Source organism: Typha angustifolia, chromosome 8, assembly GCF_048772165.1.
Source record: "Typha angustifolia cultivar Huaian chromosome 8, ASM4877216v1, whole genome shotgun sequence".
Lineage (NCBI taxonomy): Eukaryota > Viridiplantae > Streptophyta > Magnoliopsida > Poales > Typhaceae > Typha > Typha angustifolia.
The window spans coordinates 599,999-613,224 of NC_133246.1; the positions used below are offsets into that span (position 1 = coordinate 599,999).

The window sequence follows — 13,226 nt, forward strand, 5'->3', positions numbered from 1 at the left end:
TAGATGGTAATGTCTTCGATTAACGAGTGGTGCATATATGCACACATAGACTCATGATATGAATCAGTGGGTCATGATAACGACAATCAAAGGCTTTAAGCCTTAGTAGGCAGTGGGTCCATTAGGCCCATGGAGTCAAGCGCATAGTTGTAGGACTTAAATAGACTTTTTGGCCCATAAATGTAGCATTTCTTTTATTTATTTATTTTTTCCTCAAAGAAAAACTGTATAAATTAACCACCACGAGTACAAAAAAAAAAAGTTGAAGTTGAAGATCAAAAACTACACCAGCTCGGAAGAAAAACCTCAAATCCCACTTACACCTGTATCCTAAATTCCTACCGTAGTTTGTATATCAATCCGTAGCTCAATTAACTTTTCCAAATCTATTTGTAATTTTATCAATATGCATGAAATGTAATAAATAAGAGATATCATCTATAATAGAGTCAAACACCCGCGAAGCTTAACTAGCAATGTAGGATCCAATTCTATCCGAAGGAAATGAACATTTTTGTCGAATGAGAGCTTTACATAGGCACAGCTCCTAAGTAGAGGGTATAGTTATTGCATCCCGCCCCTACAAGATAAGGAGCATTATTAGCGTGTCGGACCATGAAACCCGCTCTTCGATTCCGGATATTATGCATGACTAGTTATTATCTAGTTATTTTTTTAGGGTTTAGGGTACTATCTCTAAATATATAACCTAGTAAAGTTGATATAATGTGATTGCAGCTGCCAATAGGTTTATCAATTTTATTAGTATAATGCATGTATTATCTAATACTAATTGCAGCGGATTTGGTCTAAACGGTCCCAGTAAGCAGCATAAAACAAAATAATATATGTGTATGTTAACATATTAATTTATATTTGCCGACGTAGATGAGCAAAAGATCCAACCTAATTCTATGGTCCCTATGCTACGACCTTAAAAATATATATATATATATAAACAAAAGTACTTTAATAGCAGTCATGATCACATAAGGGTCAGGACAGTCCCATTTTAAATTAGAGCAGCTAGACACGCATCTCCATTGAATTGAGTCAACGAGAGCTCCTCTCAACCCTAATGTTCCAGTGAAGAGGAGTCGAATTACTTAGCTTAATAGCTTCTTAAGCTAGAGGCAATTTAATATTGATGGAAATATTAACTTAGGCATACAATAACCAGCCACTTGTCCTAGCTACTTAATTAGGGTCCCATCATTTCTTCGCGGTTACATATGGAAGGAGAAACAAAGCCTCACATAAATGGGATAACTTAGCACTTCTTCTTCTTTCTTTTTCAGAGAGAACTTAGCAATAATGTTTAACTATGACCATTAACATGTGTATTGCCTATCTTCTTCTTTATCCAGGCATGGACAGCGGCTGTTGAAGGACATGTTAAAGTGTGAATAGGAGGACTTAATATTAATGACTAAGCAGAAGAAACTACTTATTTCCCAACCTATCATTCAAGAGTTGGGATAAAAAAAAAAAAAGAACATATTAGTTTCATCGACATAAAAATGACCAACAAGTCAATCGAGGAGTTCTTCTCTTCAATGGAGGCCATGAAAGCAGTTTAGGTTTGATTACAAACACTTGGGAGGGAAGAAAGTCTATGTAACAAGTGGGAAGTAGTTGATTTTGTATACCAACTTCGCATCCTCTCGTTTCACTAAAACTACCATAACCACCTTCAGCTCACCAATGTGGAAATTCGAACACTGTCACCCACCTCCGGGGAGCTGCGTCAATTACTACCAAGCACAGTTGGTAAAAACCATCCGATGAGTAGGTGCTTGACGGTTAACATCGATGTGTGATTGTTCTACTTTTCGGTAATGTTTGATTTCGGAGGGAGGGGTGAGTTCAGTGACAGTAACATGCAGGCTGCTTATATATAAGCAGCAACGCAATTAGCGTTTGCAGAGATTGTTTCCTGATGACTCCTATCATGCTGAAGAAGTTGTGCTTTGTAGTTGCGCTCTTCTGCATAGCTGACTACTGTTGTAAAGGTAAACCTGAAGAATACACCACACTCCACTGCGACAAAGGAGACACTCTAAGGATTGCATGCAATGATTACTATCTCAATCCTTCCTTTAACTTCTAAAGATTTCAATGTTTTGGGTAATGCAGCACAACAAGATTCAATTCAAATCGTAGCGACAGCAGCTCTTTGTTTTGATAATCGACCTGTAAGTATGTTGTCCTCGCCTCTGTATATTGCTGTGTATGCCGACTTATTAAGCTTGCAGCTCAGATCAGTTGATAATGTTCATGAAAGGTAATGAATGGCTGTCTTACATGGATGGGAATAAATGTTACTGGGAGTGCGAATACCACAAGCAGCAATACAACAGCATTGGCTCCGGACAACAATTCCACCACCAACTCCACTGCCGGCTTCTGCAACTCTCCCTGCTTTGGCGAAATGATGCTTATGATGAACTGCGTTGATGGTATCATGTCCAACTTCCAGGCCTACAACCCCGGGCTTATGCAAGGTGCCAGAGCACTGCTACAGATGTCGTGTGGTTTCGGAAATAACAGCAATGCAACTACTGGCACCGGCGGAGGTGAGGCTTTTAATTTTTAAAAGTATTTTAAGAGAATTTATATTTTATCTCTATGTTTACATAAAAATTTATTTCACTCTCTATAATTTTATTTATGTCACTTTACTTCCCTTTATGATTATTTTCAAATTGAAATCGTAATTTATTTTATCAAATTTGATGATAAAATCGTAATATTAGAGACAAAGTTATAGATTCAATGCATCTAATATAATATCAATTAAATTTTAAATAATATATATAATGTAATTTGTCAATGTTTTTCTCATCTGAAATCCAACTAGATGCATTATAGATCTGATCTAATTATTTACGGTTTTAATTTCAGAAATAAATATTTTTAATTTTGACTTATAAATTAATCAAATATAATAAAAAATGTATCAAATTTAGTTTGAATATATCCGTAGGTGGGTAAAATAAACAAATAACATTAGAGAGGCTAAAGTAAATTTAGGCCTAACATAGAGGGGGTAAAATATGATTCTTCCTCAAATTTATATTTTAGTGATTTATGATTGAAATTAAAATAAATAGATAGGTCAAAATCAAACGCTTTAAGGCCCAATTACTTGTGGAATAATATTAATTCTAGCTAACACAAGTATAACTTATTATATATTTAATGTGACATAAAATTAATATTAAAGTAATAAAAAAATAATAATAATTTAAACCAAATAACTGAAAGTATAGTTGATTAGATGTAAAATAGTAAATTTAAATACTATTAAATTAATTTAAAAAATTATATATAATAAAATGAAAGATATAATAAATTAATATACCAAGAAAAAAATTAAGTTGTTGTTTAATTACTATAACAAAATAAGGATGATTATCTTAGAAGTGAATGAGTCTATGGTTTTAATTTATGTGTCGGCCGCCCGTTGGGAAAGGATTTACCAAACTAGCAAACAAATTATGCTATAAAGAAAAAGAACAATAATTGAATACTGAAGAATAGTGCTGTTAAGATTAAAGACTATAAATCTTTTCAACTGGGAAGGTTTGGAAGTGCATGTCAATTAAGAAACTTAGTTTACCATTCCTAATTTGTCCGTGCTTTATATTCTTATATAGCTAAGAAACCCAAGCGACGAATCAAACCATCATACCTAGCTCCTTTAGAGATGGTAATGTCGAAATCATAAACGAACCAGGACTTAATATCTACACTGTATTCGAAAACAAATGCATTATGTATTTGAATCCATGAGCCAGTGCGTATTATAAATCAAACCTTACATCTAACTCTCAATGGAAATGTTGTTGTAATTTGGAACTCATAATTCTAGGTTATATTATTACGAATGCTTCATTTGACATCTAGCTAGGTCTGTTTAATTGGTTATCTTTTTAATCAGGTTCACTCGCACTAGTGACTGGCTCTGGAAACATGATGGTAACACCTAATGGAAATGGGCTAACAATTCCTAAGCAGACATCTTCAAGGATGACAATACTCTTGTTTACTATTTGCCTGCTTTGGTGCTAGAAAATTGAAAAGATCTAGATGGACTGTACGTCCTTCTAATAAATTTTCTATAGAGAAATTCTTCTTCGTGTACGCTTGTTTTACAGATGCACGGAATTTTTTCTGATGATGATGCAACTCGTACCGAAGCTTTTGTACTTTGAAATAGAGTGCGTCTTAAGATGATGGCTTGAGACCAAACTTTGATCAAACCATCATTTTACAGACCATTTTTCTCAAACCATCATTTTACAGACCATTTTTCTCAAACCATCATTTTACAGACCATTTTTCTCAAACCATCATTTTCTGATTTCTTCTCACATCTGAACTTTACCACATCGGAAAATAATTACATCTAATAAAATATGAAAGCTTAAAACGGGCAGACGTTGCAGGCTAAACCTGATCAGACCTCTCTCTAGTCAAGGTGTACGAACAAAAGTTATGGTGACCTCATAAATCATATGCCTAAACTGCTTGATAGAGATTTCATGATCTCCCTGACTAATTTTTAAGGTCTTAAACCAATCGTTCAATTTGGGCCTCAAATAGATCAACACTGCACAGCTCAATAAATGGGTCATACCAAACCATAACAAAGATTATGAGTTCGTTTATCCCATAATTGTCCACAAGATAAACTCTATTTATCTCAAAGAAATTTACCAAACAGGGAACAGGTAGTCAGGATAAAAGACGAGATAAGAAGGTTTATCTGGATATCTTTATCCTAGCATAAAAAATTGTTTATCCTAAAAGACCAAATTACCAATCTGATTCTCTTCAAAGAAATTCTAAATAAAAAGAATAGTTACAAAATATAATAATCTAATAAAATTTCTAAATAGTCGTAAAAAATAACCATAAATATAGAATATAATAGTTCTAAAATAATTTATGTTATTTTTTTAAACCTAATTATAACTTTCATCTTTCTTTAAAATATATATATATATATATATAGATACATTAAATTCAACAATACAATTAATTCAATCATGGCATCTTTTATCCCAGCTACCACAACTAAAAACTTATATTTCTTCTCAAACTGAATACCTCCAAAGAAATTTTTTTTTTGAAAAATAAAGATTGCTTTTATCCAGAGTCATTATTTTATTCCTATCTCAACATTTTCTATTCCGTTGCTGAATTTTCTACTAGAATTCTATATACACATAGTTTAAGTTATCATGATATGACCCCATAATATAGCAATTTCACCGAACCGGTAGTCTTCCATCGAAAAACTTGCACGCATTTGGAGAGGTTGGTCACTCCTTCCCACCAAATCTCATCTTCCTCTCATATGCTGCTACAAATTATGGGCAATTACCAAATACATTATTCTCCAATTGGCACGCATCTGAAGGATGTACTCCAATTAAGCTTCAATCTCAACCGTTGGTGTGATATAATATCAATATTTTGCTTCAAAATAGCAGGAAAAAAAATGTTTATATGCCATCAAAACGTTAATCAGCTATTCAAAGAGTTGGTTGGGCTATAGACCTGAAAGGAGAAAGATTAAAAATAAGCAAAGTAGAAGAAACAGACGGACCGGTTTGAGTTGTTGTGCAATTAATATTTCTTAATTTAGAATCACGTAGCAAGCAAAGCAATGTGATAATAAATCATCACGGTGGCTTCTTCATTTCTCTTCTCCCACACAAGTTATAGAGCACAAAGCCCTTCAATGGCTCGCTCTCCCTACCTGAAGCGGTGGTGCTTCCTGGTAGCTGTATTTTGCTTCTCTACTTCTCCTTCCAAGTCAGGTGTGCATGTTTCACCAAAGTTCAGTTGTTTAGACTCTTTTAGTTTTCAAGCAATCTTAACATTTTAGGATTGCTTGAAATGGTTATAAGTTCACTTGCTATTGGTAAATATTTGTTGGTAGAATAAAATTATGCTGGTTACGGATTACATCTGTATATTAGGCTTGTATATTCTCCAAAACGAGTTGATAACCTTTAGTATTTTGTACACATCCAAATAAACGTACGAAAACTACTATGATACAACAATAGGATATGTTCCATGGAAATTCTAATATACTTGTCATGCATAGGAACTAATGATGATAGATAAATATGATATCTAAAATGTATCTATATCTATATCCATGTTTAACAAATAGAATTGTATGGTTTATTATCAATATCAATGATTGCCGTGCCAATCCCAGATCGACATGAGGTGTGCTGACCGGCACATCTTTGCAAGTCTCTTTACTACATTTTTAATAAAAAAGTATTGTATTTAAAGATATTTTTATATCTTCGACATGTTACTATTTAATTTTTTATTCAACTATATATATAAACTTACATTAGAGTTTTTTTATCTTTAATTTATTTTTATAAATAACATATTTTTATTAAAGATATAACAATAATCAAATAGAAATATCATTTGACATCTAGTAATGATTGAATATATTTGTTAAAACTAAAATTAATGATGGAACACTGTGATTAAATACTTAATAATATGACTGAAACAGGAAGAAAAAAAAAAGGCTCCAAATGACATAAATTGATTACCTAATACTGATTAGTGGTTTTGCCATGAAAATGAAATCATGTACTCCAGTAGCTCACTGATAGAGGTACCATCTCAACTTTTGATAATAATCACTCTCAAAACAAACTTCCTTACATCTGATGCCTATATGAGCTGATGCAGATGCAGCTGCGGACATTGTTGGAAGCGCGCTAACTTGCTTCAGTAATCACTACGTGAGTAGTAGCATAAAACACATCAATTATTTGACTATTATGTTACATTGTTATTCATGCTGGTCTTCTCAATCCTGTAATGAGATGGCATCCGAGGTCTACTCTAAATACTACCCTGCATCGATGTCCTTTCATGCAGATAATGTCATCTAATAGCAGGGTAATACTTACATGTCCTTCTGAGGGGTACGAATGCATGTTTCAAATTTCAGATGCAACATTTATGAAAAAAGAAAAGAAAAACTAGAGTGGCTTAAACTTTTGCATATAAAGATTCAAAAGATCTTACCTCAACTGCCCAGATCTGAACACCGATTCTGCCTCAGGGCTCAACCGCCTTTACTGCCTTTCTTCCTCCCTTTGGCTTCCCTTCTTCATTCTCTTCTTCAGGTAGTATGTATGCAAAGGACCATATAAAAAATAGTAATCAATATCGTAAATTTGTGATGACATACAAGCCTGCAACAGCCTGAACAAAACAAAAAATGAACAGTAAGGTTAAGAAAGTTCAAACTTTGAGGACTATACTTTAACGAAATTATATGAACTAATATGTTACCTACTTTCCATGGAACAAAAAGGTATACAGCAGCTGTCAGGATTCATACCGATTGGGAGCTGAAGGGAACATCAACGTCCGACCAGAGGACACTGATGAGTACTGCAATGGCCCATGTCTGCATGAAACGAACCTTGTGCTCCATTGCATCAATGGCATACTAGACAACTTCAGATTCTACAATGGTGCATCGGTCTCTGACGTACGGTATGCCCTCAACAGAGGATGTGGCCATACTCACGGAAGAGGTGATTCACACTTAACTAACCAAGAGCTCAATTTGAATGTAATTATGGAAGAAAAGGAAACTTACCAAATTCACTCTTGTAAATGTTCAGGGGACTTCAACGCCCTGGATCACTCGGAAGAGTATGCATATGGAGACTTCTATGACCATGGAAATAAGCTGGCCATCCCCATCCATTTGCTGGTATTCCTGACATGTGCTCTACTTCTTTGGGGTTACTGATACAATGCCACCATGCTGTTCAAACAGGATTCTTGTATTCGCACAGTGCTTACAAGTTTAGGCTAATATTATCAATTGTTCTGCTGTCCGATCACCTTTCAATCAGATGTGTTAGACCCAAACGATTTTATCCATGGGGTTGTTTCCATGATATGTGACAATAGTAAAAATTATACTCCTCCTCAACTTGTCATAAGGCAAGGGTTTACAATAGAATGGCCAAAGAAGCATCCCAAGGTGATGTCCTTAATCATATACACATATTTTTCCATAAATCACTAAATGCTTTCAAAGATGAGCTATATGGAAAACCCCAATGGGACGCTCAGATCTAATACAGCAAAATCACCAAATTTATGACAAACATTTGCCACATATCCTGCTTAGGAGCCAGTCTTATTTCTAAAGACCAGTTCTGGCTAAATACCAAATACCAGCAGATCATTTCAGCAATTGAATTGAAGGGAAAGAGTATAGCTCAATTTTTTTCCCCTTAAATATGGAGAGCTTGTATTAAGCTGTGCTTCCCAGCCCCTGAGCGGCTACCGAGGCGCTGGAACAGTCAGTAATAAGTATATTACAAAATTATGGGGGAAGAGAGTCTCTCAGCCTCCATGCAAAATTTGGAGAGATAAATCTACCATTATTAGCTGCCCACTCAGCTAATTGGTTATCACTTATAGAGAGGTGCATAATTTTAACATCCTTGCTAATGTATATACTCCTATGTTGTACCTGAGGGATAATGTACCCTAGCTAACCATGTATTTATACTTATTCTCAATGTGAATACATTAGTGTTTTTCCCTTTGTCACATGGTATCAAAGCTATTACCTAGGTTATCATCTTTAAACTTTTTCGTGAACTCGTAGCCGATCGATCTCTCCAGTCAACAGATCATACTCGTTGACACCACCTCGTCGCTGTGAGCTTCATCTCCTTCGATGCCTTGCCGTCGTTGACTGTCGCGAGCTTCATTGTCTTTGATGCCTCACCGCCATCGATTGTCATGAGCTCAAGTGGCAGCGCAAGGTCTCTATCGGCACTGTCGCCGATTTCATAGACAGCTCCAAGGTCTCCATTTACGCCGCCCCTTTCAGTCGACTCCGCCCCTTCTTTGGATCTCCATAGATGTCGTCGTCGACTTCATAGCTTGAGCAACTCTTCCCTTCGGGTGTAAGAAGTCTCCGTTGACAACAATGCCGCCAACTCTTCCCTTCGGCTGGAAGCTTCTAATCGGAGAGGCTTGCCAACTTTGGCGCTTCCTCGACATTGCCATTGCCGTCGATTACCTTCAACTCTCACGACGGCGACAACAACGAGGAGTCTGCGAGCTTACCAACAATACAGGTTGGGTGCCTTTAGGACTCGATGGCAAGGTGAATTTCTCAAGTCCTATCTGAGAAATAAATGATTAAATCAATTCATCTCAATTTGTTCCTGCTTGAAGTCTGATCTAGCAAAGGATTAGTTGATTAAACTTGCTACTTGAATCAATTCATCTTAATTTCTTCCTGCTTGAAGTCTGACCCAACAAAGGATTAATTGATTAAACTTGCTACTTGAATCCAACGAAGGTCGTGCCATAGGCATGGACCGTGCCGACCACCGGCCGGCACAATACGTGCTGTAAGAGAATGAGAGAAAAATATAAGGGATACTCACCTTCACCTTTGCAGTTGCCGTCGTGATCGCTCGCCAATCGTCGCTCGCCTTTGCCATCACCATCGCTTCGTCGGGTGCCCTAACCAGAGAGAGAGAGAAAGAGAGAGAAAGAGAGAGAGAGAGAGAGAGAGAGAGAGAGAGAGAGAAAGAGAGGGCTAAGGTACCTAATGAAGAGACATCGATGAGGTCCATTGTGAGTGACGAAGCTATTATGAGGAGTGTCATGCGGTACCCCTCGTGCCATGTGCCAGTACACCGCCGGCACGGCAAGTGCCTACTGGCATGCCCTGTGCCAATCAGCACGGCCTTCCATACTTGAATATGCTACTACTATTTTTCAATGGCTAATTCTGGTATAGTCCATTATTATCTTCCTTCTTCAACTGATTTTATGCTTGTAATCGCTGCTGATTGGCCATATTTGTGTGCTACGGTAGAGAGTGCACTTGATGATCGTGGCTTCTTTGCAGTATACGCCACGTGTCATAGATGGTATCTTCCTTCTTCAAGCTTAAGTGTTGTGGTTTTGGCAACTTCTTTCCCAGCTTTAGCTTGCATGGACTGTGGCTTAGTTTGTTCTTCCTCTCCCTCTCTATCTGGGCAACTATCCATGTGATGTCCAATCCAACCACAATGATAGAAAAACAATGGGATACTCTCGTAGACCACATGTTGAACCACTACTTCCTCCTTTTTCCCAACCCAGACAACCTTCTTGAGTGATTTTTTAATATCAATCACTACACACCCTAGCAAAATGGCTCAACAAGTATGGTCTAGGTTGGTCTCATCCATTCGCAAAGGCCTACAAAAGTACGTTACAATGGGGATAAGCGCCTCTAGCTCCCAGTATTTTTTAAGGAGATTATGTATCTGAATCCATATTGGTGTTGTAGAGAAAGCCTCCAGGGTTGACCGGAAATTGTTCCTTACCCCTTACTACCACTGAGGCCCATGTCTTAGACTGTCCCTCATCTCTCGATCTAGGCAGTTTGGACAAGGAGGCTCTCCTGAGATGGACATCCTCACCTCCTACTGGTGTCAGCAGCCTACGTTGGCCTCTTACCATCCTCCACCATGGAAATGGTGCCGACGGCCTCTTAATCACAAGTGGATCGTCTAAGAGTATAGCTCAAATGGGCCAGCAAGTAAATGATAACAGTAACCTGGTGAAGGAGGACCAGATATTTACAAACTTCTTAAAAAAGATGCAAACTAGCTTTCTAACAAAGCAATCTTCACCAATTCCTATTATTCAAAAGCAAGGGAATGACGGATTTAAGGGAGGAACTATTACAACTATAAAATTTTCTGCTCAGGTATGGAAGAAGCTATGACTAAAATGAGGCACTCCTCATGGAGGCCATTAACAGTTGTCCGAATCCTCCACATCATGGGGCAACTGTCTTAGCTCATTTCCAAAAGACAAGGACAGAGTCGCTGTTTAAGAAAAGATTAATTTTTGATACAGCGAACCTGCTATCTACATAGTACAAGTAGACACAACCAAAAAAGCACAGCATACTGCAAGAAATTAAATAGCAATACCAGGTGAAAAAAACCCAATCACCATCCACCAATTTCAACATGTGCACTTGAAACACAAGACTCTGCATCACTAACCTGGATATCTCTAATGCATAGGAACCAGAGTTGTGAATGATACACTCCATATCTTATATCTGCATGAGTAAATTAAGCATTGTTTAGTGAAAATCAAGCTATCACCGATAAAAAGGGTAGAAAATCACTTTCAAGTAAGTTGATGTTGCGATGTGTACCACGGTGGCTGATTTATGAAAATTTCCGTTTGATTTTAAAAAAATAGTAAGTTGATGTAACACACTATAGTTTGGCCAAAGTACCCGAAAGCTTCTAAGTAATGGCAGGCCCAGTACCAGAGAGGATGTTCAGATTGAGCGATTAAAATCAAGCCAATAAAGAAAGTGAAGAACTTTCAAATGCACCTGAGGAAAGATAAAAGGCGGCATCTCCTTCCAAAGAATTTCATTGAATGACTCGGCAAAGAGTGAAAGATAAGAACAATATAAATGAAAAAAAAGAAGATATCTCATCATATACATTATACCTGACTAGGAAAGAGATAATTAAATGTTAAGAAATTTTATTCAGGTATTACAGTCTAGAGTTACTGTTATCCAGGAAAAAAAAACCTCCTATTTCAGCATTGTTGTTGACACCTAACTTAACAAATAAATTATTCACAGAACTTTAGCGGGATTTGTAATGTAAAAGTATCACTCTGTAGCAGAACACATAAAAAAAAAGGGAAAAATCCTAGAGAAAAGCTCTGAACTTCTTCTAAAAGATATGCAACAATATTTATTGTCAAGCAAAGTCTAAAAAGGCATAAGTAATGTACATGAAAAAGAAGTATATAGAAATGAAAGATTGACTGGTACCAAACTTAAGCAACTAACAACATAAGCAAACTAGATACTAAATTCACCTATTGTTCAGGAAAGAGATCACAAAAAGCAATTTACAGTCCCACATACCTGATTGCGGGATTGCGTCTCATTTGCCAAGTACATGTCTAACTTTAAACCCTAAAGTGACCACATTGTGATCAAATTTCCTGCAAATAAGTGATCATTCTATGACTATAAACTCAAATGTAAAAATTTCAGTTAATCAAACCATATTCACTGTCAATGGATCATAAATGAAGCATCACCAATCCACATGAGAAAGTTATCCTGAGCCACCAACAGAATACCCCACTGCCAGGCTTATACAAGAATAACTTAAAGGAAACATGACATAATGTTCAAAAGTAAGTCATGTACAGCAAAGGGATCACGTGTGACAACCTATTGTCTTCCTGTAACTCGGTTGGAGTGGAATATGGTTGTCGCCCATGCAGATTCCACCATAGATGGGTAGATGTCCTCATTCTAACTATTAGAGTGAAGAAATTTTGTCCAAATTTCTACACTAACCAATCGATCTATGAATATAAAATCAGACACACAAAAGGCTGTAGATTCTTGTCTCTCGTCAGTTTCTCATCATAATCCAATTAGAATGCATTCTAAAGGTACAACTCTGTGACGAGTAGCAACAACCATACAACGGACTGGTGCCATCCGGAAGTTAGACACGATAAGGATAGAGGTTACGGTACCAAATCTAAAACAAAAGACTTCCACGATTACACACGACAATATTAGGATTACACGATCAACCAAATACAAGTAAATATATGCAACATTAAGCGTACGGAAGATAAAAAAAATTAAGATATCAATTAAGATACAAGGAAATATTTCCGACATTAGAACTGAGACGGTTAGGGTTACGATATCCACCCAAAACACGTAAAGGTTTCCAAGATTAAACACAAGAATGCTACAAGTTACGATATCAAATCTAAGACAAGTGGAGATATCCAAGAATAGACACGAGAAGGTTGCAGATAGCACTATCAATCCAAAGCAAGTGGAAAATTTCAAGATCACAGATGGACGACCACCGATCACGATATAAAACTAGAACAAGTCAAGATTTCGAAATTTACACCGCGAGGTTGATGATATCACTCTTAATACAACCAAAAACCAAGATTACAAGAGGAACTCCAAGGCTAACGAAAGAGATAGAGAGACCTGGATTTATGAAGGCAGCGGGGCGAGGTGAATCGAGACGACCTCAAGAACGGGAAGCGGGCAAGGGGACGATGAAATGAAGAAGACGATATTTGGGGTTTATATAGGA

General features: G+C 36.7%; 2 protein-coding genes and 1 long non-coding RNA gene across 3 annotated transcripts; 2 read left to right on the plus strand and 1 right to left on the minus strand.

Annotated features, from left to right (window-relative positions):
* Positions 1-1,540: 1,540 nt before the first annotated feature.
* Positions 1,541-4,146, plus strand: LOC140765724 (uncharacterized). The gene is made up of 4 exons (XM_073104942.1): positions 1,541-2,012; positions 2,137-2,195; positions 2,285-2,576; positions 3,944-4,146. Exons 1-4 carry the CDS (start codon positions 1,940-1,942, stop codon positions 4,072-4,074), a joined length of 555 nt encoding a protein of 184 aa, XP_072961043.1. The 5' UTR covers positions 1,541-1,939; the 3' UTR covers positions 4,075-4,146.
* Positions 4,147-5,428: 1,282 nt separating this feature from the next.
* On the minus strand, positions 5,429-7,495 carry LOC140764769 (uncharacterized). Its single transcript, XR_012105093.1, has 3 exons — positions 7,358-7,495; positions 7,084-7,263; positions 5,429-5,568 (listed from the first exon to the last, which is right to left on the minus strand). It is a non-coding gene; the product is annotated as an uncharacterized lncRNA (long non-coding RNA).
* On the plus strand, positions 5,567-8,079 carry LOC140764768 (uncharacterized). Its single transcript, XM_073103512.1, has 4 exons — positions 5,567-5,831; positions 6,742-6,794; positions 7,376-7,601; positions 7,692-8,079. Exons 1-4 carry the CDS (start codon positions 5,753-5,755, stop codon positions 7,820-7,822), a joined length of 489 nt encoding a protein of 162 aa, XP_072959613.1. The 5' UTR covers positions 5,567-5,752; the 3' UTR covers positions 7,823-8,079.
* Positions 8,080-13,226: the final 5,147 nt, after the last annotated feature.